Here is a 26,494-nt window from a genome sequence, read left to right on the forward strand (position 1 = left end):
AAGATCCACTTACCGATCCGGGCGAGCGACGGAGGCTGTGGGTGACAGAGATCGGCGGGCGGTGATGACGTGCGTCTGGATCCGACGGAGGCCGGTGAGTTGCCTAGCAACATCTGGAGGGTACAGTTTGAGGCAATTATACAGTGGTCTCTAACTGTAGCCCTCCAGATGTTGCAAAACTACAACTCCCAGCATGCCCAGACAGCTGTTTGGGCATGCTGAGAGTTGTAGTTTTGCAACAGCTGGAGGGCTACAGTTTGAGACCACTATATAGTTATGCTTAGGGCATAAATGTACGTCCTGGTGCGTTAAGTACCACGTCACCAGGACGTACATTTACGGCGCTCGACGTTAAGGGGTTAAAATCATCTAATGCCAGAAATGTACAGGTTTGTAAAATATTTTTAATTAAAAAGTAAAAACCCTCAAGCTTTTGAGTATCCAAGACAATTTCCTCTGGGGCATACAAAAGCTTATGAGTGCTGGAAAGCTTTTTTTTTTTCTTTTTCTCTCTATCTTTAATACATTTTCTGTAATTATGTAATTTTGAGCCATTTACTTCAATGTATTTCAATATATTAGTGTGTTATTTATTGGCTTATTTACAGTAATTTCCATGATTAATGCTGTTAGAGAAATCTGAAAGAAATTTCTAGATGTGTTTTATTTTTTCCCTCTTAGGAAACTTTTATCAAAGCTTGACCAATTCAGAAACTGACATATCTTTCCCATGGATTCTCAGTGTATTTGAGCAGAAAGCATTTGACTTTTTCAAAGTAATTGAGAGTTTTATAAAAGGTGAACCAAGTCTTACCAAAGACATGATCAAACACCTTGAGCGCTGTGAACACATGATCATGGAATGCTTGGCGTGGCAGTCGGTAAGTCCCTATATAAAAAAAAACTTCTTGTTTTCTCTATGACATCTTAAATGATGGCTTTGCTGCACTATGTTAGTATTTCAGCTTTGACTTATCAACATGTTCTTAGCTCCATGTTTTAAGTGTATGTGACTCCATCATTGGTATGCTCCAGTACTATCTGCACCGTTAGGAAAGTTCTACCGAGGCTGTTCTGTCCTCACTATTGTGTGTGGGTGCATAACTTGACAGACAGCTAAACCATTCCTGACAATTCATTGACAAAGGAGCAATGTCCAACTTCAACTTTTATTGCAAGGATATATGTGGTGAAGCTAAGGAACAGAAAAATATACACTTACTAATGCATACGATTAGTAAGGCAAATTTACCTAAGGCTTTTCTTTTAAGATATACACCTTATTTCCAATGTAATGATATGATTTTATAGTCAACCCAGAGATAGTAGGTGGAGAGGCTCGCAACCAATGCTGTGCAATTAATTTACGAGCTTGGTATAAAGTCCTACTAATAGCAATATACAAGCCACCATCCTCATCTAACCCATCTAAATATCCCAGGACACACGTCAAGGCGGACAGACTGAACGGGCAACCAGACACCCTCCTAATCAACTGTCCCACATCATTCCAAAATTGCGTAAGATGAGTACAGTCCCACATCACATGAAGCAAGTGAGCAACGGGCAAGGAACAACAGGGACAGCAGGAATCTTGCCACACTCCAATCCTATGCGTAAATGCGGGAGTACGATACACCCGATGTAGTAGAAAAATTTGGGACACCCGGTGGGCCTCCGACACGGCAAGCCGCGGGGGTCATAGTTAAATCTGTGTCCACTGCTCATCCGATATGGGACCCACATCCACCTCCCATTTATCCTTAGTACTCAACGGATATGCCTCATGATATGAGGAAAGCAATTCCCTATACAGTACAGAGATCACATCTCTAGTAGTTAACTGAGTAAACAAATCATTTACCACTACGAATGAGCCGACAGTCAAATCACAAGCCCCAGACTGCGCCTCAAGGGCATGTCACAATTGTAGGTAACGATTTAAAAAAAGCAGTGAGGTAGAAGAAATTCCTCCCGCAGTTGAGCAAATGACTTCAAAATCGGTAGAAAATATTTCATAGGAATCTAGACAGGGGTGTTATGTGGAATCTACAAAGACTGGGGCATAAGAACCATTTTTATGTTAGATCTACCTCTCATGGAGAGGGGAAGTTTACGCCAAGTAACTACTTTGAGAGAACTACGGTCTAGCAGCGGAACAAGATTGAGAGCAACGTATTCTGAGGGGAGGGCAGTGACATACACTCCCAGATATTTAAATTGTGCAACTACGGGAACGCCAACACTAGCAATAACCAAGATGGCGCCGGCTCCCCCTGCATCTCTGCCTCACTATCTTCGGGTACTCCCTGCGTCTTCCTATTGCGTCTCTGCCCGGCCATCCAAGTATCCAAATGCTCCAGGCACCTTCCCCCACAGATAGGCGATATTAAAAAAGCTGAATTCTGGCCAGATGTCCAGGATAAATGAAGAATGCTCATCGGAGCTCCGGACCGCGCGTCTGCTCACATGCCGCGTTAAGCCACGCCCCCTGTGTATTGGATTTAGTGCTGGTGAACTGGCTGTAAGTTTTGCTTTAAAATCTGGCCCTGTTTAAAGTTGGTCCCGGCATTCTCCGTCCACCTTCTGCTTAGAGATTTATAGAGAGAACTTTGGATGGATGAGAGAGAAGTCCCCTAAACTTCATTAGAAAAAGCTTCGGCAACCTGCAAAGGTTAACTCCCCACTGGATAGAACAGATGTTGCTTCTCATTCTTGAGCCTCCCACTTCAAAGCAAACTGCAGCCTTTACAAGTACAGGTGGTACTTGTATTATTGCAACCTCTGCTTGTCCAGTCATTTTACTACAAATTCCACTGTGCACATTTTCAATAAATACACCATTTGTGGACCTGCATCCAGCGCCCTTCCAAGTGTGTATTGCATTTTGACAGCAGACGTTATTAAACATGATTAATATCTTCTCACGCCCTTTCCTGAAGCATGGCTATAGAGGAGCATAGGTAAACAGCAATTACATGGGTGTAAATATTTATCTAGTGGTTGACATTCATGTACACCTTACAGGAAGACACTGAATACATAGAGTGCTGTGAATTAGTAAGCACTCAGTGTTATTAGGCTGACTTTATTGACTTTCATCTGTATGTGTGTCATTCTAGACAAGGTCTTTTTGACTTTTGAGGTATATAGACAGTAACAGTGTTGCCTGCATAAGGCAGTTCATACATTTGCAACTGATCTTTATTTTGATGCTGGGGAATATGTAACTATCGTGTTTCTCCGAAAATAGGACCGGGTCTTATATTACTTTTAGCCACAAAAAACACACTAGGGCCTATTTTCAGGGTAGGGCTTACTTATTTACAGTACGGTATACACATTAAACAACATGGCGGTTCCACGGTATTTACACCCCCCCCCCCCCCATTATTATCATGTGATAGGCGCAGCTTTAAAGCCCACGTCCATCACTAATAGGCTGAGCCGACTGTGATGTAAGAAGCCGGCCGGCTTCTTACATCACAGTGGGCTCAGCCTATCATCGGCAGAAGCGGGACATCGCTGCGGCCGGTGATAGGCTGAAGGATCTGTGACGTCCCAACACCAGGAAGCAGCGATAACAGCGGAGAACAGTGAGGCCGGTTCCTTAGCAACGGGGGAACGGAGGACGAAGGTAAGTTTAAGTTTGTTTTTTAATATTTGCAGCCTGGGCATTGTCTAGGTCAGTGGTCTTCAACCTGCGGACCTCAAGCTGTTGCAAAACTACAACTCCCAGCATGCCCGGACAGCCGTTGGCTGTCCGGGCATGCTGGGAGTTGTAGTTTTGCAACATCTGGAGGTCCGCAAGTTGAAGACCACTGGCCTAGGTCTTATTTTCGGGGTAGGGCTTATATTGCAGCCCACCCCGATAATACAGCTAGGGCCTATTTGGTGTATATACAGCATATTGAGGAGGGGGAAGGCCTTAGTATTGGGTCACATGGATTTTTCTCATTAATTTCTCCGTTTTAATTGTAATTTAAGATAAAATTGTATCAAAGGAAGAATAGTTTATTTTTTTAAAATTTTTTCGATTATAGTTTTGTATAGTCTTCCTTCGCGACAATGTTCAGCTGGTATACGGCAGGTTTAACAACTTTGGGGGAGATTTATCAAAACCTGTGCAGAGGGAAAGTTTCCCAGTTGCCCATAGCAACCAATCAGCTCGCTTCTTTCATTTTAAACAAAGCCTCTGCAAAATGAAAGAAGCGATCTGATTGGTTGCTATGGGCAACTGGGCAACTTTTCCTTTGCACAGGTTATGGTAAATCTCCCCCTTTATGTTGCTTTAGAAAGTTTTGAACACTAGGGGGGAGATTTATCAAAACCTGTGCAGAGGAAAAGTTGCCCAGATGCCCATAGCAACCAATCAGATCGCTTCTTTCATTTTGCAGAGGCCTTATTAAAAATGAAAGAAGCGATCTGATTGGTTGCCATGGGCAACTGGGCAACTTTTCCTCTGGACAGGTTTTAATAAATCTCCCTCTAAGAATTTGATCTATTTTTTTTTTCTTCCATTTTATTCATGAGTTCACAGTTTTTTCCTTCTAAATGTGTATTGGTGACAATAAGCAGTTACAGGGGTTATGTGCAAGACATGAGCAAGGAAGTCCCTGGATTTGATATAAAATCAACTGCAGTATCTGGGCCAAATAATTCTCTGAATATTTATTTTTCTTTTCTTTTTTCAGCAATAGTGAAAACAAATGCAAATTAGATATATGTTTAACTTTTGAAGACTTTCTGGTTAAGTTACAGGGATAGGTGAATACCTGAAAAAGAAACAAAAAAAAAAACCCTAATCCCCAAAGTATGCGGCTTACAATAGCCATTAACTGTGACTGTAAAGTAAAAAGCGCTTTATAGTTAAAATGAAGTTATACTGAAGCCAAAAATACAGGTTTCCCTTTTTCACGTGGCGTCTTAGTCATTGCACTGCACTGCAGCATTCAGTACACAGGAATGGAGCAAATAGGTAGACCAAAATATTATCCTTTAAATCTGGTGTCATAAAGCCTAAAATATATGATAGGTGCACGTGGCTTAGTATTTTTCATTATGGCCAAAACGTATATGTGCCCTATTACTTGGCCCGATGCTGCACTGTGTACAAGCACTGATCGTGTTAATCCATGTGTTTACAAAGCTTGGTCATGCCTTTAGCATCAGGCAGGGAGGGCCGCGTGAACATTTGTTGGTCCTATTACACAGGGCGATGTTAAGCTCTTTGGCCCTGTGTGATGGGGCCCTTAGAGTAGGGTCACATGTGGTATTTGCTGCAGAATGTTCTCATGGAGTTTCTGTGCTGACAATCTGCAGCATTTACATTAGCAGCTAAATGGATTATATAAAAAAAAAAAAAAAAAAAACCTTATCCATATTCTGTGGAAACAATCTGCACAGAATCCGTGCCCAGATTAAACTATGTTGCTGGTTTCAAATCCATAGCATGTTCATTTTAGTGTTGTATACGCTGCAGATGTTTTTTTCATTTTCCTTATTGACTTGAAGTCAATCTGTCAGCTATAGTTGCTGCTAAGAACTGCAGATTGGATAGCTGAATATAAAAGCAAACTGTACCTTTCCTGGAGCTGATGGTGGTTGCCAAACTTATAAAATTGCCTTTTTATTTCTGAGTTGGGTGTCAAGCAGGCACAGGCCGAGGTGCCCAAGTGCCACACTTTTTTTTTTTTTTTTTTAAATCAGATATTTTGTTCCACACTTTTGCACGCATCCTTGCTCACTTTTCAGTCCCTCTTTAACTGATGTACAGAGCCATGTATGTCAGTCAAGGAGTGGCTAGGAGGTATAGGCGATAAAGGAGGCTTTGCTGTTCAGTGGAAAAAACTGCAGTGAATCTGCTGCTGATATGGATTTTGCTGCCAATATACTGTGGATCTGTGGTACATGAAAAATGCCCTATACCTCCATAGAATAGATCTGTAGTGACCCACAGTGCTTTTGTGCAGGCCACAGTGCAGCAGTCAGCTGACCCCTATAGGTTGCGCTTCCCTCTCCCCTGACAATCTGGTGTTATTTAAGTGGGTAGCCATGACCAGGTACACACACCATGAAATAAAAGAATCACATGGGGCTCATTCAAGTGACTGCATGGACCCACCGGTCTACTAGAGCGGGAGTCACTCTTACAAACAGCTCTCCATTTTGGCATCTAGAGGACTGTTCTAATACATCATAGGGACAGGGATTATCCTGATGGGACAACTCATTTAAAGGCGTATTCCGTCTTTATACATCTTATCCCCTATCCAAAGGGGGACCCCCGCGATCTTGGTGCAGCCCCTGGCATTCTGTGCCAGGCGCTGCCTCAGAGATGGTAACATGACTTCATGGCCACGCCACCTCCATTCATGTCTATGAGAGGGTGTGTGGCTAGACGTCACTAGGGCCCTTGGCCATGACATCACATCCCTGTCTTGGAGGCAGTGCCTGGCACAGAATCCCGGGGGCTGCTCAGAGATCGCAGGGGTCCCCAGTGGCAGGACCCCTGCGATCATACATCTTATTCTCTATCCTTTGCATAGTGGATAAGATGTATAAAGCCGGAATACTCCTTTAATGTGTATGGTATACTTGATGGTAACATCTAGAGCACTAGGTAGTCTGTGCCTACAGGCTCCCAAGCTGTAACACCAGCAATGGTAAAGGTTTTACACCATTGGTCCTGCCAGGTTCTGTGAAGTATCTGCCACAATCGATTAAGAAGACTTGCATCAGCACGTGTGATATCCGTTCACATAAACATCACCTTCTTGTTTGTCATTTCTTCTTATACTTTTTGTGCAGTTTTATACTTTTTGGTTTTAGTGTCACAGACGTTTCTTGCATCTTCTGATGCTTTTAGGCTCTGCTAAAATCTGCCTTTTTATTCCCTGTTTGGAGCCTCTGTACAAGATTCCATCATGTTTCACTTGAATAGTGCAGTATGCTTGTCACGATTACTCCACAATGGATCCTATTACATTTGAAGTCAGTAGGTCCATTGTGGCCCATTGTGTGTTGGTTCCGGCACTCCTTCACCTGTTTTCTTGTGCTACGACAGAGGAGATAAGCAGAATTGATGTGAATAGAGCTTTGTCCTATGAAGGTATTTGGGGTAATGCTGCAGTGCGTTGCACCGCTATTACTCAGTGTGCAGTAATGCTGTTATGCACCCTGATTGAACAGGCTAGATCGCTTGCAGGTTGTTTTCTTTCTATGCTTTTTATGGTTCTCCCATGGATGCTTTGTCTTGTAGGCTGAATAGGGTTGACTTTTAGGGTGTTTTCAACCTCATACAATTTTACGGTATGTCATGAGACTTGGTATTTAAATTATAGTTCAGTATATAAAATTGAGTAACTCAGGTTGGTATGAGTAAGGCATTTTTTGTCTGCATAATCATATATTTTAGTTATGATATAAACCTCCCGAATCATTTCTGGCTATGACCTCTGGTCCCAACTTAAAATAATTTTGTAATACCTTTCCAAAAACAAATTTAACAGTTTATGTGTTACTATAATATATGTAGGAAGCCTATTGGGCTGAATTTGTGTGAGGGGGCGTGAATTCCCAGGCCCCCCGGCACCTACAGACGGGGCCATGCAGGGGCACCACTATAAAACGCCCCCGCAACATACAGGCGGGGCGTACGTGGTTTCCAGTAACTTGTTTTTGAACGGCGGTCATACAGCGTGCAGAGGTCCCACCACGGTAAACCCGGTCTCCGGCCTCCAGTCATTTATGCATATTCCCACCCACGCACCAGGTCCCCCGGGGGTCTGCCCTTTCCTCTCCACCGCACGGGGTCCCGGGGCTCGGGCAGAGGGTCGTAGCACTCCGGCCCCGGTTCCCCCCCGTTCCGGACTCTCCGCCGCTCTCTCCGCGGTGGCCTCTGGGCCCCCCCCCTCGCTCCCCTCCCCCGTTGCCTTGTCGGTTCCGCTGGGCTGGGCCGGGCGGTGCGCGGCGGTGGGGGTGATGGGTGGGGCTTTTGTCGGAGGCCTTGGTGGCAGCTGGGCTGCCGGAGCGGCGGAGGTGATTCTGGCCTCTGCCGGGTGGCCCGGGAGTTTGCGGGGATCAGCTTCCTCCCCGTCGGGCCGCGGGGGTGGGGCGGGGCGGGGCCCACTGCCGTCTCAGTGCCCGGCCAGTCCCTCACCTGGGTTCCCGCACCGGGTCTCCTCCTCCTCGCTCCCCGTGGCTCCGGGCGGCTTGACCGGCATCGTCTCCGGTTGCGCGGCCGTGTGGTGCGGGGGCTCTCTTCCTCCTCGCTCCCCGTTGTTCAGCGTCGTTGCCGGGGGCGGCGCTGCCGGACCACGTGGTGTGCGAGGGGGCGGAGCAAAATACTTAAACATCCGGGTGGCCGGATTTAACTCACTGGCCTCCCAACAGACGGGGGACTGGCGGCAGCCCAATATCACCTAAGGGCTCGGCTCCCTGCGGCCACCGGGCCGCGGGTATGCAAAATGAGGGAGTCTCCAGCACAATTCCTCTCCTCCAGTTCTCAGACCCCAGGTATTCTCTGCTAGACTTTGGGTCACCACGGACCACGTTTAGTGGTGGCTGACGGGTAACGGGGCAGCCATGCCACGCAGCCGCTCACAGCGTTGTGTCGTACAGTCACTCTTAACATTCATACCGCACAGTTGCTCATGGAATTTCATTCTGTACAGTCAAGCAGCATTCATTCCTGGCAGTCACCCAGCACTTATAATGTCCAGGTACTCATAGCATTCACATCGTGCAGTCACTCATAGCTTTCATAACGTGCAGTCACTCACAGCATCCATACCGTACAATCACTCACAGCATCCATACTGTACAGTCACTCATAACGTTTCATACTATGCAACCACTCCTAGCTTCATACCGTATAGTCACTCTTAGCATTTATACTGTCACAGTCCTCCCACAGTATTCATACCGTGCAGTCACTCGTAGCTTTTTCAGCGTACAGTCATGCACAGCATTCATGCCTTGCAGTCGCTCATAGCATCATACAGTCCGCTCACTCATAGCGTCATACTGGGCAGCTACCTTCAGCACGCATACCATGCAAGTCACTCATATAATGTGTTCCACATGTAGCTTCACACGATACATAAGCTCATGGCTTTCACACTGCACGCAACACGTATACGGTACATACACTCATAACATTTACTGCTCTTGCGTTAGGTCAGTTCTATACCGCTCACCGCTTTATACGGCACATACGCTCAAGCATTTACACTGCGTATAAACAGTCATAATATTCATTCTGCTTAACAGGCACTCTTAGTGGCACATGCAGGGTACAGTTACTGTATTGTATAGAGTACACACGTCATAGTGTGTCAAGCAGTGGGTACAGCACGTCGTTTTTCATTACACACATGTTCAGGGTCACAGGCAGCAAGTACAGTTACGTCATTGTATAGAATACATGCTCACAGTGTCACATACAGTGGGTACAGCTGTGGTATTGTGTATAGTGCATGCGCTCTTGATGTCATTTACAGTGGGTACAGTTGCTGTTGCATCCTATACTCACGCTCAGTTGCACTCAGTGGGTACAGTTATAGTATCACACACAGTACACACGCTCATACTGTCACATACAGGGAGTACAGCCACATTGTCGTATACAGCACACACGCCAATAATCTTATATGCAGTGTGTACAGCTATAGCACGGTTGCAGTTCATATGATAATAGTTTCCATGCAGTGAGTACAGTTCCATTAATGCACACAGTACATACGCACATCACGCCACACACTGTGAGTACAGTCATAGTGCCGAACGCTCATACCATTAGCACTACACCGTGCCCGTCATGGTCATATCGCACTCGCGTGTGCCGCTGCATCCATACATGTGCGCATACGGGTTGCACTGAACGTACGCGCACAACTGTCGTCGTATCTAGCTCCTCAATGTGTTACCGCACTCATGCTCTTAGCTAGTACTCGTGTTACCATAGTAACTGCTCAGTCACAGATTAAGCATCCGTATCTTGTCATACGCCCACCAGTCACCTTCTAACTTGTCCTACAGCATGCACAAATTGTTGTCGCTGACACGTCATTCTGCACATTTCATCACTACTCAAGTGGTGTACACCCACCCCACCTGCCACGTTCTGCAGGGAGACGCGCTACTTATTTGTTGCTACTGACATGTCTTCTGAATAACAACTTCACGACACATAGGGGTTTTTTCACCATCATACCTGCCACGTCTGCAGGGGGCAGCACTGCGTAGTTGCTGTTACTGACACTTCTTCAGAGCTACGACATCGAATCACGGATGGTTGGCTTAACCCTCATGTGACATGCCCACAGGGGGTTACGCCGAGTAGCTGTGGTTCTAGACTCCATCAGATCTTTCACTTCAAAAAAATAAATAAATACAGGTTCAAAGGGAATATGTACACTCTGATGTATGTACTTCACAACACGTACCCACTGATCCGTGTTACTTTCACAACTCTTGTTTGCTTACCACAGTTACTTGTTTCACACACTGACGCTGCTACTGACACGTCTTCAGAGCCTTGCGCGTCTTCTCACCCACCAAGTTCCTCAGGTCTGTGTCGCTTCAGTCGGGGTCCTGGTGAAGTGCGTTGTTCCTGACTCTGCTTCAGTGCAATATAACTCGACACACACATGACTCGATACTCAGTGGAGGCGCAACAGCATACACTTAGTCTCATCGCTGCAATTCACTCCCGTATTACCAAAAAAAAAAAGGAAAACATGTAAACTCTGATGTATCTACTTTACAACACGTACCCACTGATCCATGTTACTTTCACAACTCTTGTTGCTTACCACAGTTACTCGCTTCACACCCTGACGCTGCTACTGACACGCCTTCAGAGCCTTGCACGTCCTCTCACCCACCAAGTTCCTCAGGTCTGTCTCACTCCAGTTGGGGTCCTGGTGAAGTGCGTTGTTCCTGACTCTGCTTCAGTGCAATATAACTCGACACACACATGACTCGATACTCCATGCATACATCATGTCAGGCAATCGGCTGCTATTCAGTCCCGCGTTACCAAAAAAAAAAAAAAAAAACATTTTCAGGGGTTGCATGCCATCTCCTCCTGCCACGACGGCAGGGAGATTCGCAGCTTAGTCGGTGTTTCCCTGACACAGGTCATAGAGTTACAATCTCACGACTCATAGGTGGTTATTACACGCATTTATCTGTCTTGTTCACTCATGTCAACGTCACGCTAACAGCTATCACTTCCACAAACACGAGGGTTACTCAAAGACCTGTCACGCCTACAGGTATGAGGTTCGAGCCAGACTGCCATTCCAGGCACAGCGGTATGCTAAGACCTGTCACATCCACAGGCACGAGGGTATGCGAAGCCTGTCAGTCTACAGGTACAATAGCCACATAGAGGACTTCCAGATCCACAGGCACGAGGGCATGCAAGATCTGTAAAATTTACAGGTACGATAGTCACGGAGGGGTCGGTCATGTCTGCGGACACAGGGATTCTGTTATGCCTGTCCGCAAGCATGATAGTCCTCAGGCTTAATTGTTACTGAGATCTGTCGAGTCTGTGTGCATGATCAGGAGGAGGAAGCCCGTCGTTCCCTGCAGGTCATTACTCCTGAGATCATATTTGGGTCGGTATGTTGGCAGGTTAGGATATGGCTCACCGTACAGTCCAGTCAACTTTTCATATCACTTAACTAATAATGAAGTTTTTGCCACTTATCAGCAGGGACAGGAGGACATGTTATGCCCGACAAGCTCTATCGGTTCCCCTTTCTGCAATTACCACAGTGAGCATGTAATTATGAACGAATCAGCTAGCACGTAGTCCGGTACCATTCCAGGGCCGGGTCGGACGCAGTAGGCATCACTACCATATCTTCTCAAATGTCAGGTACTGCCTCATGCGGTCGCCAGCCTGCAGGCATAACTCTCTTGGTTTCTTGAGTCTAGCAAGAACAGTTTAGGGGAAGATAGACATGACTAGTTGTGGCGTTAGTTAGTACGGTCAGGAATCTTATTAATTCTACTTGTTGATTTTTTGCCCTCTATAGGCGTGCCCTCATATGCGGTTATGGGCACAACTCAACCGCTTTGTCAGTCATTCTTATTTATATAGGTACAGAGGTTTGTATGTAGGTGCAGTCTTCAGTACGGAAGAACTCAGACCGCTTGGTAAGTCAATGTATGGTTTGCATAGTGGTGTATTCAGCGCATGCTACCACAAGCTCGAATGGAAGCCCTGAGCGCAAATATATATAAGTGAATAACATTCAGTTTTAGCACAGAAGAAAGTAGAAGCGGCACTTCAGCATCTTTGCAGATAAAATCTTCTTTATTGGCTCACAGCAGGTAGCATAACCAAGAAGAGCAACACCAACAGTTTCACGTTATACAAACGTTTTCTCAAGGCATTGTTGGTAAGGGAATACACCCTATTTAACCCACTACTTACCAATCAGATTAGAGCACATTATTAACACTTCGTGAACATGTACAAAACAAGTACGAAAAGGTATAATAATCCTCATAGAGAAAGACAGATATTGAAATACCCAATATCAATTGCAATATAGCTAATTAACATTACAATCACAGAATTTTCCTCCAATAATAATTTACAAAAACAGAGACAGATCATTTAGACCAAGTATGCCTGTGCGGATAATTCGGTTTGGAGCAATCTGGTGTGTCTGTCTATTCCGCTGTCTTTCTGATGTATTATTCACTGCGGGCCCATAAAATGTAGTCCTGTGATATCAGCAGCATGATTTTCAAGCATGTCAGATATAAATCGGGGGCAGCCCTTGCCTGTTGGCAAGGAAGTACGAATGTTCCCTACACCTATGAAAAAGTGGACGTATAGTTTTACCAATATAATATTTATGACAAGGACAGATGATGGCATATACTATGAAATCAGATCGACACGTGATAAAATCTGAAATTGTGTATTTGATGGGGCCCAACCGTATCTAAGGGCCATGTTCAGATGGGAACAAAAAGAACAGTTCTTACACCGAAAATTACCTTTTGGCAAACCTCTGATTGTTATACTTTTTTTGTACTTGTTTTATATGTGTTCACGAAGTGTTAATAATCTGCTCTAATCTGATTGGTCAGCAGTGGGTTAAATAGAGTGTATTCCCTTACCCACAGTGCCTTGAGAAAGCATTTGTATAATGTGAAACTGTTGGTGTTGCTCCTCTTGGTTATGCTACCTGCTGTGAGCCAATAAAGAAGTTTTTATCTGCAAAGACGCTGAAGTGCCACTTCTACTTTCCTCTGTGCTACTTCTATGTGGACTTCACTTTTGTAAAAAGACTCTGTATACTAGGGATCGACTGATATCGATTTTTATTTTTTTTTTATTTATTTTTTTTAGGGCCGATACCGATAATCTGTCACCTTTCAGACCGATAGCCGATAACTTATACCGATATATCGGTATATTTCAACCCCCCCCCCCCCCCAGATCAATGATTTAATGCGGGCGCTTTAAATCAATGAACTGCAGCGGCTTTTGCGGTGCCAGAGACCTCCGCCGCCGCCTGCTTCTCTCCCCCTGCCTGTCCTGAGTCTAACAACCACAGTTGTCCCATCGCCTCCCCCCCCCCCCCTCTGCCCACATACCGCCGTCGCCCCATCGCCTCCCCCCATCCCCGGTGTTATAATTACCTTTTCCCGGGGGTCCCGATACTTCTGGATCCGGCGGCGTCCTGCGCTGTCCCTGTGCGCACTGACGGTGACGTTGCATTGGGGACATCACTCGTCATTGCTCAGCGCACAGCAACAGTGCAGGAGCCAGAAGGATTGCGGACCCCGGGAACAGGTAATTATAACACCGGGGATGGGGGAAGGCAATGGGGCGGCGGTATGTGGGCAGTGGATGGGGGGAGGCAATGGGGCAGCAGCGGCGGCGACAGTCGTCTCTTGCCAGGGGCCGGGCGGGGGGCAGGGCATTATCGGCATATCGGCAAGGTAATTGCCGATACCGATAATGTCCAAAATTGTAATTATCGGCTGATAATATCGGCCAAACCGATAATCTGTTGATCCCCACTGTATACACCTGTATTATATCCAGAGCCCATACTAGTCAGGGTGGTGCAAGCGTGTCTTCCTCTTGTGTTGGATAACATTGAGTTGTATTGTGTCTTATACAACTGACTCGCAGTCGCTATTCTTATATGGTCACTGTTGTTTCAAAAACTTCCCTTCGTTTGATAGCTTGTGTGATTCATTTTTGTAAATCACTTTAACAACAAAAATGTATTCTTTACCCATAAAAAAAATACTTCTAAAGAGCTATTCGGTGTCTCCCTTTTCTGCAATCTGATGTTTACAGCCTGTTGTTAGGGGGATTCTGTCTCTAGGAACAGCCTTGGCAAAACAAATTACAGAAAGTGGTGGCATGGCTTAGCAATGTTCCCTGGGTGGGGAGAGATAAGGGCTGTGTACCTGCATCTGTGAGTGTCCTGAAGATCTGCACTGTCCATTTAAGGTAAATTTGGCCTCCTCTCATCTCAGGAACAGTGCTTTGTGTAGCACTTTGTAACCCAGTGCATCAGTAACCCTTTCTCCCCCACAGTAGTAGTATTGTACTGTATACATTATTTCCCGGCAATGTCAGCCTGTTCAAGGTTTAGGCTCACCTTTTCCTTGCTGTTCTGCTTTTCATGCCTGCTCACATAGCACCTTGCAAAAACCCAGTGTATTATTAACCCTTTTCCCCTCACATGCCATCCACAGAACTATGTATATAGTCAACCCAGCACAGTGCAAGCCTTTTCAGTGCTTTCACCAGCACTGTCATGGCATAACAGAAAGAAGTATGTGACATGATGTGTTGTGCTGTGATAGGCTAGAGAAGTAACACCTAAGGGTGTACTGTTAGCAAACAGCAGTGCTCTGGTCCTGCCCCATGAAATGGAGAGAAGACTGTGCACCATGAAGAGGACTCTTATGGGCTCAAAAATAACGGGAGCCCTAAAGCCACTTTGTCAGCACTCCAAAGGGTTAATCTGATTAAAACATGTGGGTAAATTTAGTTAAAAGCTAGTTGACTGTGTTAAAAACATGTAAGGGTCTGTTTGCACTGTGTTTGGCCATACAGTTTTCCATATACACCTAAACTCACTGTACAATGCCTATAGTCTTATATGGGGCAGATTTATGTTACTACAAAAAAAAGATAAAAAATTTTAATTCTACTTTATTTTCTACTAGCTGAGTACCCGGCGTTGCCCGATTTTTTTCCTTTCTAATCCTTGTTGGGGAGGAAAATCAACAAAGGAGGAAGCTTTTGACTTCATATCCCGTCCCCATATCCCGACCCCATATCCCGTCCCCTTATCCCGACCCCATATCCCGACCCCATATCCCGACCCCATATCCCGACCCCATATCCCGACCCCATATCCCGACCTCATATCCCGACCTCCGCTTGTGGAGTAAAGTACTGGAAGTCACATTTACTTGCATGGGACTTAAAACAAAAACCCATCTTATATATAAGGGTGTATGTAAGGGTTAATTTAACTATCATATAAATATATATATATATATATATATATATATATATATATATTTTGACATATAAGTAATATGTGTACCAGGTATTATTGAAATATCTCCAGCCGTACGGAAGTTATGTGGGAACATACATTTCCCATTGATTTGCATGGGACTTTAAACAAAAACCCCTGACTCTGACAAATGGTGGTAGTTAAGGGTTAAATTCACTATCCTATATTTTAAGTGGACATATAAGTACCAGGTGACCAAGTATTATCGATATATCTCCAGCCGTACGGAAGTTATGTAGTAACATATATTTCCCATAGACTTGTATGGGACTTTAAGCAAAAACCCCAACCTTAGCAAATAGGGGTGTTTAAGGGTTAAATTGCCTATCCTTTGTTTGTTGTTGACATATAAGTAACATGTGTGCCAAGTTTCATGTTAATATCTTTAGCCGTTTGGACGTGATGCTGGAACATACACACATACACACATTGAGTTTTATATATATATAGATTTATTCTTTAGAAGTTAACGCCTGACAGATATTGCAGAATATTTGCAGAGAAAGCATAAAAACTTGTGATGATGTGTTATTACCTACACTACCTACACCACATCATGTCTGATCATATATATTTTTTGTTTTAACCTCTACGTATTGTGGTTATTTCAGACCTCTGTAGACAGTTATCACGTACACACAGTTGGGGATTTTTATCTTGAAACCCACATTTTTTTTTCTCGCGTTGTGAGATGCAATTTTGGCACGTTGCCTGTGTGCCAAAAAAATCTGAATGAAATCCACAGGTGATATATTACAGTTACAGCTAGCTTCCCCTCTGGGTTTTTCTTTTCAAAAGTTTTTATTAAAGCTTTTAACAAAAAGGCACTGTAATAGTAACATAAAGTTACATAGTTAGTGCTGTTGAAAAAGACATATGTCCATCAATTTCAACCAAGGAGGTAAAGAGAAGGGGTATGTGAGGGTATTCTATGTTTCTGCATATGCATTAATGTTAATGTTGTTGTTTTAAGAATGTATCTAACATTGTTTTGAATTTCTCAACTGTTCCTGCTGTGACCAGTTCCTGAGGTTGACTGTTTCATAAATTCACAGTTCTTATGGTAAAGAAGGCTTGTCGCCCCTAGAGACCTTTTTTATCCAGACTGAGGGAGTTCCCCCTTGTGATGTCACAAAGGGACCTGTCAGACACAGCTAATTGATGCCTGACAGTAATAATGTGTAATGAGAACTACTGGAATACTATATAAAGGTAATTTAATTTGGCTGGAGTTCACCTTAAAGGGGTAATCCAGGATTTTTTTTATTTGAGTATGCTACAGGGGCTGTAAAGTTAGTGTAGTTCATAATATAGTGTCTACCTGTGTGTGACGGTTTTCTCACAATTCTTCTGTGATTTTCACCCCAATATTTATTTTTAACAGCATACAAAATGACTTGTCTCAGATTTTTCCCAGTTTGCAATGCGGCAGAGACCTGACTCACTAGTCAGCTGATGACAGGGAGCCTGTCTGCTTCAGTGGGTGGAGGGATCGCTTGGTGGGATAGAGATCAATCTGCAACTAATGCAACAGCTGGAGGCACCCTGATTGAAAACCACAGGTCTTTTGAACGGATGCAGCTCATTTATGTTTCAATGGGTGGGGTGGCCGATGTGTGGGAGGGAGGAACATGGAATTATGGGATTTGTAGTAAAAAAAAAAAAAGAAAAGTCAAACAGGAAATACCAGTTCACAAAAAGCTAGCCACCGTATTATGGTAATCTCACAGCATAGCCATTTAGCCCCAAGACAAGCGCAGATCCTTCCTAAGCATGTCCATTACTGTCTGCCAGGTACGTACTAAAATCACCTTATGGTGGATAACCCCTTTAAACATAGCACTCAAAGCCATGTGAGACTCACACCTGCTAGCTAAAGAAAAATGCACTCCCGAATCCTAACATTCAAAGTCTATCTGAAACTAGGCCAAAAAGAAAAGGGAGGGAGGGGGGAAACAAGGGGCTGACAGCAGACACAAAAGATAGACAAGACAAAATAAATACACTATTGGCTGGATACATACTGAGGAGTCTCCGGATGTAAAAATTCCAGCTGGAAATTCCGAGGGCTGCTGCCGCTGACTGAATGAGACATTGACCTCTCCATAGACGACAATGTATTATGTACGGATTCTACCGAACGAATGAGCAAGATCCGAAATTCCTCAATCTGAACCTAGCCATATGGTCTATTGAAACAAGAGAGCCACAATTGCCACAGCTGCTAACACAAGGCCTGAGCATCCATGATGATGCTGATCAGACGGTCATTAAACATAATCCAGTTGATATTGAGAACTTATAAAGAGAGAGCTACAGCCTGCACTTTCCAACTTCTAGCTATTGTAGTTTTAGCCCCTAAAAACAGGATGTATAGGAGTTTTGCCATTTTCTTATGCACGTGTGTAACTTATGCACTTCCGCTCAGCCAATTCATGGCAGCAACGTTGTCATGTGTCAGGCCAGTGATTGACTGAGTAGGAAGGTCCTGTAAATCCCATGTAACACTGGACTACATGAAGGAGAACGGGATCTGCAGCAGACCTAGGATGTGACATATGTGGGGGGGGGGGGGGGGGGCATGTGACATTGAAGGATTGACATGAAATGGGGGCTGTAGGCATGAAATGTGTAGACAGAAATGAAATTTTGGGGTTTGAATGGGGGCCCTGCCAATCTGAACACAGCTACATCAGCAGCCGATTTTGAGATTTTATTTTATTTATTTTTTTGCACGAATCATAAAGTGAACCTGCCTGAGTGTAGATTATAATCTAGTCTGATAAAGGAGTCCATGGTAACATGGTGGTGTACAGATGTGAGGGGGTTAATGCTAATCTAGCTGGTGTCCATTGGTTGCTCTCTGGCAGTGTTATGCTTTGACAGATCAGTTGTCTCAGGCTCTCTGCTTTTAGTATCCTTTCCCTGCACTATACTAAGTGAAGGGGAGACAGGACTTCATGGTTGCACAACTTTCTATGATCAGACAGAACTGATGATGACTACTGCAGATGTTGGAGCAAAATGTTTGTTCACTTCTTTGTCCATGGTGCATGGCTCACTATAATATGAGGCCCAATTCTAAACTGTATGTGTATTTGTAACCATTTGTAGCATCATATGTTACAGTTTTAATATTACAGATCCTTTTAAACGGGTACTCCACTAGAAAACATTTTTTTAAATCAACTAGTGCCAGAAAGTTAAAAAGATTTGTAAATTACTTCTATTTAAAAATCTAAATTTTTCCAGTACTTATCAGCTGCTGTATGCTACAGAGGATGTTCTTTTCTTTTTGAATTTCCTTTTTGTCTGACCACAGTGCTCACTGCTGACACCTCTGTTCATTTTAGGAACTGTCCAGAGTAGGAGCAAATCCCCTTAGCAAACCTATCCTGTTCTGGACAGTTCCTGACATGGACAGAGGTGTCAGCAGAGAGCACTGTGGACAGACAGAAAAGAAATTCAAAAAGAACAGAATTTCCTCTGCAGCATACAGCAGCTAAGTACTGGAAGGATTAACATTTTTAAATAGAAGTAATTTACAAAACTGTTTTAACTTTCTGGCACCAGTTTATTTAAAAAAAAAAATGTTTTCCAGTGGAGTATCCCTGCCCTCTTGAGTGAGAGCCCTCCTGTAGTGTGTTCTTAGTAACCTTTACATTTTTAAAGAGTGTAAGGTTAATTGACATAAACAACAGACATCCTTTCTCAGTGATGGCCTATCCCCACCATTGTATTAGTTTCCTGCAGAGCCTTGTAATTTTGAAAGGAAAACTTGCTTAAGATGTTCTTCTTTACTTCCTGTCAAGTATTGTTCTGTTGTATGCTTGAAGCATTCACTTTTTTTTTTTGTTTGTAGTAAACACATAAAGGGAAATTTACAAAATTTCACATTACACTGATCTGAAAGTGTACCTGTCGTCATAAAATAAAAATTTTTTGGTATGGGTTTAAGTGTTCAGACGGATCTGTAGAACAAGTGGAGAAAAGTGCACTGCTGTCCTAGACTAACATTATGAGGCCGTCTCAATGACGTCACAGTGCCAGGAGAGAATGTGTTGAGCATACACTTCTCCCAGCTCACGGCAGTAGGTGATTGGCCGAGCAGGCAAGTGCTTCTCCCTCTTGTCTTGGAAGCAGGCAGAAAAGATGAGCACTGGGATAAGACGATAAGTTTAAGATTGTGGGGGGGGGGTCCGACCTCTGGAACCCCCCCCCCCCCAGTCATCTGCACGGGACGCCAGCTCTGCCTGCGAACAGGGCTTCTATGTATCTATTTGGGAGAGCCGGAGATATAGTGTACAGTTATCTCCGGCTCTCCTGCTTTATGCGGGGGTCAACGCGCTCTATTCATGGGAAGAATTTTGTGCATGATAGTACTGCTTAAGTATTGGAATTCCCCTTTAATGTTATGGCTTGTGATCACATGTCTGCTGCACCCAGTGGTTGTCTTATGTTTTAGTGAATGTAGTAACGTTCTCTTTATCTCCCCATCTTTGTAGTTGTGTGGCTGGTATTTTTGGGATCCGGACAGGGATTGTGTTCTGCTCACAAATGACCATTCGTCACTCTTTGTTTTTGTTTCCTGTTGCTCAGTAGCAGGGTAAAGGTTACATGTAATGGTTTTGTGGTTCTTCTGCTATGTTGTTACTTTGTATTTTGCATGTAATAACCAGGGCTGGACATGTTCCAGGAGCCGTGTAGACGTCTAGAAATGTTGTTGTGTATGGGGACGTCTGTAGAATTTTTTTATGTTTTGGTTATTCATTGGTTTAGCTGTGATATATATTCACTGGGCTGTGGTCGGATGGGACATATTAGTAAGGCTTTAATAACACCTTTTTGTACTAAATACAGCAGACATGTTTGTAGAAATAGTGATATCTTTGACTCCATTGTATAGCTGTGTGATTATGTGAAGATTAACACAAGAGCCTTGTTCATAGTATATAGTGTAATCTCTCTACCGCACCCTTTTGGGTGTACAATGTTGGTCATTATATGTAAATGTAGATGTTGTGAACTGTGCACATTGCATTGCAACGTGTTGTGCAGCATGTGACTCATGTCTATGCCATATTTGTATTCCAATAGGTTGATGAGTAAGGTAATTCTACAGCATAATATGACATCAGTGGAATCATCTATTCTTGGGGTGGATAGGAGGCGTGAATTGAAGTGAATTGTTTAAAGATAAGTAGATTTGAAAAAAAGGAGAATGCTTTTATAGCAAACTTTAAAATGTAAACACTTTCATGTATCATGAGTCTTTCTATAGGCCAAGGTGGTTCCTGAGGTGGAAATATGTAAAATTGTATTACTTTGGATTTCCTGTCAATAATCCTATTGTAATCGGCTTGAAATTGCTGCTTTCAGAGAACTTTGGGATTCATTAATCTACACTTATAAAAGTTTGTGTATATTTAGATATTTTTATTTATTTATTATTTATTTTAGGCAACGTTAGGAAGGCAGTTCCTGGCAGCCATGTTGTCTCATATTTAAAAAATAAATTAAAAAAAGCAAGTTTAAATGTCTCAATTCACAAAAAGTTACAATTAATGACTTCTCTACTTTAAGAATAAAGACCAATGCATGCAGTGCCTCACGTAACCACAAAACGAACACGTTAAGTGACCGTGAAGAAGCATGCTTTTCATGTGCTTTACTATATGGCACACAATGCACAATTAGGAGCGGCAATACTTATACTTTCCATAGTGTTGTGTTCTGCTGTTACAGGGAACCCATGGGTAACTTAGCCTCTCACTGATAAGGGGTTAAGGAAATATGTTTTTTGCAGGACTAGAGACACTTGCATAAGTGAAGGGAATGGAGGGTCAATAGTTCAAGACTGAAGCTGCAAACCATTGGAAAAACTGCTGCCATTCAGCTAAGGCTATAAAAACTTGTAAACTCGATTGTTAGCTTAAAGGGGGTACTCCGCACCTAGACATCTTATCCCCTATCCAAAGGATAGGGGATAAGATGTCAGATCGCCGGGGTCCCCGGGATTGCCGCTGTGGCACCGCGCTATCATTACTGCACAGAGCGAGTTCGCTCTGTGCGTAATGACAGGCGATACAGGGGTTGGAGCACAGTTACGTCATGGCTCTGCCCTTCGTGATGTCACGGCCAGCCCCCTCAATACAAGTCTATGGGAGGGGGCGTGGCGGTCTTCACGCCCCCTGCCATAGACTTGCATTAAGGGGGTGGACCGTGATGTCACAAGGGGCGGAGCTATGACATTACGCTGCTCCGTCCACTGTATCGCTCTGTATCCGTCCCCCGAACTCGCTCTGTGTAGTAATGAAAGCGCGGTGCCGCAGCTGCGATCCCGGGGGTCGCCAGCAGCGGGACCCCGGGGATAAGATGTCTAGGGGCGGAGTACCCCTTTAAACTTTAAACATGACTATGGGATTCTACTAGGGAAATCATGTTTTATAATAAATGCCCCTTCCTTGATCCTCCCACTGCTCTATCTTCAGCAGCAGATCAGCACAAAAACTGTTCAATACAGTAGACTGTTGGCTTCCCAGCCAGTAGTCCTGTGTTAATGACAGGTATGTTACCTTTCTTTCCTTCAAGGAATGTATAAAATACATTCACATATTAATACAGAGGAGTCGGAGTTGGAAGTACAGAAAACTCCGGAGTCGGAACATTTATCTACCGACTCCACAGCCCTGGCGATCAGGCACTTATCCCCTATCCTGCTGATCTCCTTTAACTGCTAAAGCTAAGTTCACACTAGCATTGAAGCTTTGTCACAGACTTATGTCCATGCCAGGAATAACAGCTGAGTAGTCCGTTGCACAGCGGACGCAAACTGGTCTTGATGGGTTCCATTGACTGTGAATGGGGTCTATCTGGTGCCTATTGTTATGCAGGATTTTGGAGGAAAAAAAACTGAGCTATGTGTGCATGATCTGTAAACCTTATTTTCCCCCAAAATTACCCTTTACCTTCCCAGGTCTGTGCACTTTATCTTATCTAGATGAGGGTGGGAGCTGTTTTCCCATAAATGCTTCTGTTCTCTCCCAGGTTGCTACTTGGATTATTGTCTAAAACCATAAGAGAGCAGACTACAGGATGTGGTCGCTGAGACAGGATGTGATGTAATTTGATTGACATGTAGAAGGGAGCATCATACAGGACCATGTTACACAAGTTAATTGTCACTGAACTCTAACTAAAGACCATTACATTCCCAAAGCTCTGTGTTTAGTTTTATCCATTCCGTTCCCTAGGATCTGACACACTAACCCACCCAGGGAGAAAGATGGTCAGAACTGTAAAGTTACGGGCATCATATGTTTTTCTATATGGTTGGTGTGTTCATTTATGTACTTTATTCCAGCACTGAATCATCCAGGTTAAGCCCAGCTGTAGGGGTGTGACCCTCCCAAATGTTTTCCTGTACAAGCACAAACAGGCCCATTGTGGCACTACCCCAAAGAGACAGAGAGGAAAACCTGCACACTGGCCTTATTCTTGATTGTAGTAGCAGTAATAAGTAGGGTGTTCTGTAATCTTTGCTTATTGATAAGATGAAGGACAACACACTGATCTGATGTATATTTTAAGAATAATACTGTGAATCTACAGTCTCTTTAGGCTTTGTGGTGAAAAAAAAAAAAAATCTCATGCACGTGTGGAAAACAACATATGCAGCATGTCAATTCCTTCTGTAGATATCCTTCACAGATTATTGCATTTGCATCGGTAAAATCCGACGTGAGTGAACATACCCTTTAAAGTAAATTTGTCACAATTCCACTTTTATGCTATAGTACCCTAAAGGACACGGTTATAGCACTCAATATACAACACCCTAACGCTGGGGCTACACACAGCAGTTTTGGCTACAACAGGGGTCATGTCGTCCTACATGAGTTGTGCTGTGGCAAAGCAGATGGGGTTGCACTGTGACCCAGCAGGCAAGAAATCCATCCAAGATGCCTTTTTTTTTTGCAGCACAACTAATGGTATGGTCACACTAAGGAATTCAAGAGGAATTCACAAGGAATAATTTTGGTCATTATATCCATCAAGCGGAATTCGAGCGGAATTTCCACATGGAAATAAAGAGGAATGAAGGAGGAGGCTATTTAATACTACTTTTCTGAATTCCTCTGGAATTCTGTGTGAAAATGATGTCTGGCGGAATTTTTTTTTACCATTGACTTCTACTGGATTCTGCTCGCGGATTCCACTTGAAGAATGAACATGTTCTTTCTTCAAGCGTAAAGGAACTCAGGGTCGGAATTCCGTGAGTGGAATTTCCGCAGTGTGAACAGGACAGCGGAAAAAACATTAAAGTCAATGGGCAGAGGAGAGGTGCATTAATTTGGAGCGGAGAATTCAAGAGTAATTACTCAGTGTGAACGCACCCTTACACAGGGTGATATGGCAATCTGTGTAGCCCTAGGCTTAGGGCCCATGCTTGGAAATTCTCAGTGTAATCCAATTGCAGCAGAATCCCATTGATCTCATTGGGATTGTGCTCAGTGAACTATATGGAAGTTCATAGCGGAACTTTTGACGCTAAATCTATGAATATGTATGAAAATAAACATAAAAACTATTCTGGGCAGTATGTTCACACTCATGAGTCCCTGACCACAGTTTGGCCCACAGTCTCTGGTATAAATTCTATTAGGGCCCGTTCACACATGCGTATTTTCTGCTGCAGATTTGCTGTAGCTGATTTTACTATCCCTTGAAGTCAATGGGCAGCAAATCTGCAGCAAAAATACACACGTTTAGATGGCTCCTTAAGGTCCCCTTGACACAAGCAGATTTTGTAAAGATTTGCTGCCGAAAAATCTGCTGCAGCCTTTTTTCTACCAATGACTTTAGTTTGTCAGCAGAGAAACAGCAATAGTGGCAGATTTTATGCAGACCCATTCAAGTCAATGGTTGCAAAATCCGCACAAAATCTGCTTAGTTTATGTTCATATGTGCATGTTTTGCTGTAGATTTTCTGCTGCAGATTTTCCTACCCATTGACTTCAATTAATAGGAAAATCTGCAGCAAAATAAACTCATGTGAACATACCCATACCCCTGTTCATATTGGTAAAAGCTGTTTTTGAAGAAGAAAGAAACTAAAAAACTTCACATTCAGTATGGAATTTCAGTATGGTTTTTATGTGGATCTTTTTGCTTCCATGGAGCTTCTCTCAGATCTGAAAAGGGATGTGTTCCTTTTTTTTTTTTGAGCATTTTTTCTTTCTTTTTTTTTAGCATTTGGGGGGGGGGGGAACTAATTTATTTGCGCATTCCCCTTTGAAGTCAATGGGAGATGGAAACTGTTTAGTTTATGCCATTGTTTTTGGAATAGTGTTTGCCCATGTGAACATGCCCTAAGGGCAGTTGCATTTCATAAGTTGGCCACAGAATGCAAACCATTTAAAAGAATAAAGATCTGTGACTGTATAGAGGAGATTCTATAGTTGTATCTTGGACGTGTTCATCTGTAGTCTGTAAGTCCTCAGTCTCACTGTCAGACTGTTAGCATCTATATTCCAGCACCCTTATCTGTAGTACTGCTGCTCCGACATCACTTAGGGATATCTCTTTAAATAGTGTACAGTATCTGGCAGCATGTTTGGATAGGCTCTGTTTCTTCTCAGGAGAGCACTAAATATTTAAGATAAAGATATAGTGCACATAGCATAAAAATTGTCAGTAACACAGCTTTGCACATAAACAGTAAAAATGTCAGTGAGCCATACAGCAGATTTATATACATTTTTATTTGGATCTGTTTTGGCACTATGGGGATTTTTCTAAGGCCCCTCTCACACTGCCATTGCTCCACTTCAAGAACGGCCGTTAAAGTCTATTTTTTATTTTGTCACTTTAAGGGCCGATCTCGTGATGGGGAGCAACGTGCAATAGCGGCTCCCATTTGCTTTTATGGGGGCCCCCGGGACCCATTATTTTTGGATCAGGAATAGCGGGAGAAAAAGACGTCTATTGCAGTAATTTTTCTTCTGCTATTCCCCCGGCTCCCCCAAAGGCCGTCACACTGCCGTGTGCTAACGGCAGTGTGAAAGTAGCCTAAGAGTATGGTTAATATTCTGTACACTGTGTCATTTATAGAAATAGAGGAAGTCCTCAACATGTGATTAAAGGGGTTCTCCGGTTCTTAGACATCTTATCCCCTATCCAAAGGATAGGGGATAAGATGCCTGACCGCGGGAGTCCCACCACTGGGGACCCAGTTTGTAGTCTATCACGCCCCCTCCTGTAGGCTTGCATTGAGGGGCGGAGCGTGACGTCACACGGGGGCGGAGGCGTGACGTCACATTCCGCCAGCCCTGTGGTCGTCGGTAATCAGACCCGGAACGAACACGCTCCGGAGACTGCTTACAAACGGGGTGCCGCGTGCAAGATCCCGGGGGTCCCCAGTGGTGGGACTCCCGCAATCAGGCATCTTATCCCCTATCCTTTGGATAGGGGATAAGATGTCTAAGTACCGGAGAACCCCTTTAAAAGACATCTTCACTATTTTTACATTTCCAAATGTGTTTTTAATATAATCAAATATCTATTGTTATTCAAATACCAAATAAATAAAAGTAGAAATGTAGTAAATGTTACAACATTATTTTATGTACCAAATGTAAATATGGCTAATACAAATTACCTTATCACCTCTTTAAATCTGTAAGGTCACATACAGCTAAATTACAATACAAGGGCTCCTTATTGTTCACTGTTTTCCCAGTGTTTTTTTAAACTTTTATAAAACAATGGCATTAGTTTCCATTGTGTTTTTTTTTTTTTTACAAGCATTTTAATGGCTTTTTTTTATTTTATTTATTTTGTAACATTTCAAACAGGCTTTTATTTCTGTTATAGAGCATGGGGAAATGTTGTACCCTGAGCAGTTC

At 43.5% G+C, this 26,494-nt stretch overlaps 1 protein-coding gene across 3 annotated transcripts in view; it reads left to right on the forward strand.

The window, feature by feature from the left end:
* RB1 (RB transcriptional corepressor 1) overlaps nt 1–26,494 on the forward strand; it is a 170,445-nt gene that overhangs the window by 56,032 nt on the left and 87,919 nt on the right. For all 3 annotated transcript variants that reach the window (XM_056562104.1, XM_056562107.1, XM_056562105.1), the window contains exon 17: nt 682–881. In XM_056562104.1, coding sequence (XP_056418079.1) covers nt 682–881 — 200 coding nt within the window. The remainder of the gene's footprint in view (nt 1–681; nt 882–26,494) is intronic.

The sequence above is a fragment of the Hyla sarda genome, chromosome 2, assembly GCF_029499605.1.
Source record: "Hyla sarda isolate aHylSar1 chromosome 2, aHylSar1.hap1, whole genome shotgun sequence".
Lineage (NCBI taxonomy): Eukaryota > Metazoa > Chordata > Amphibia > Anura > Hylidae > Hyla > Hyla sarda.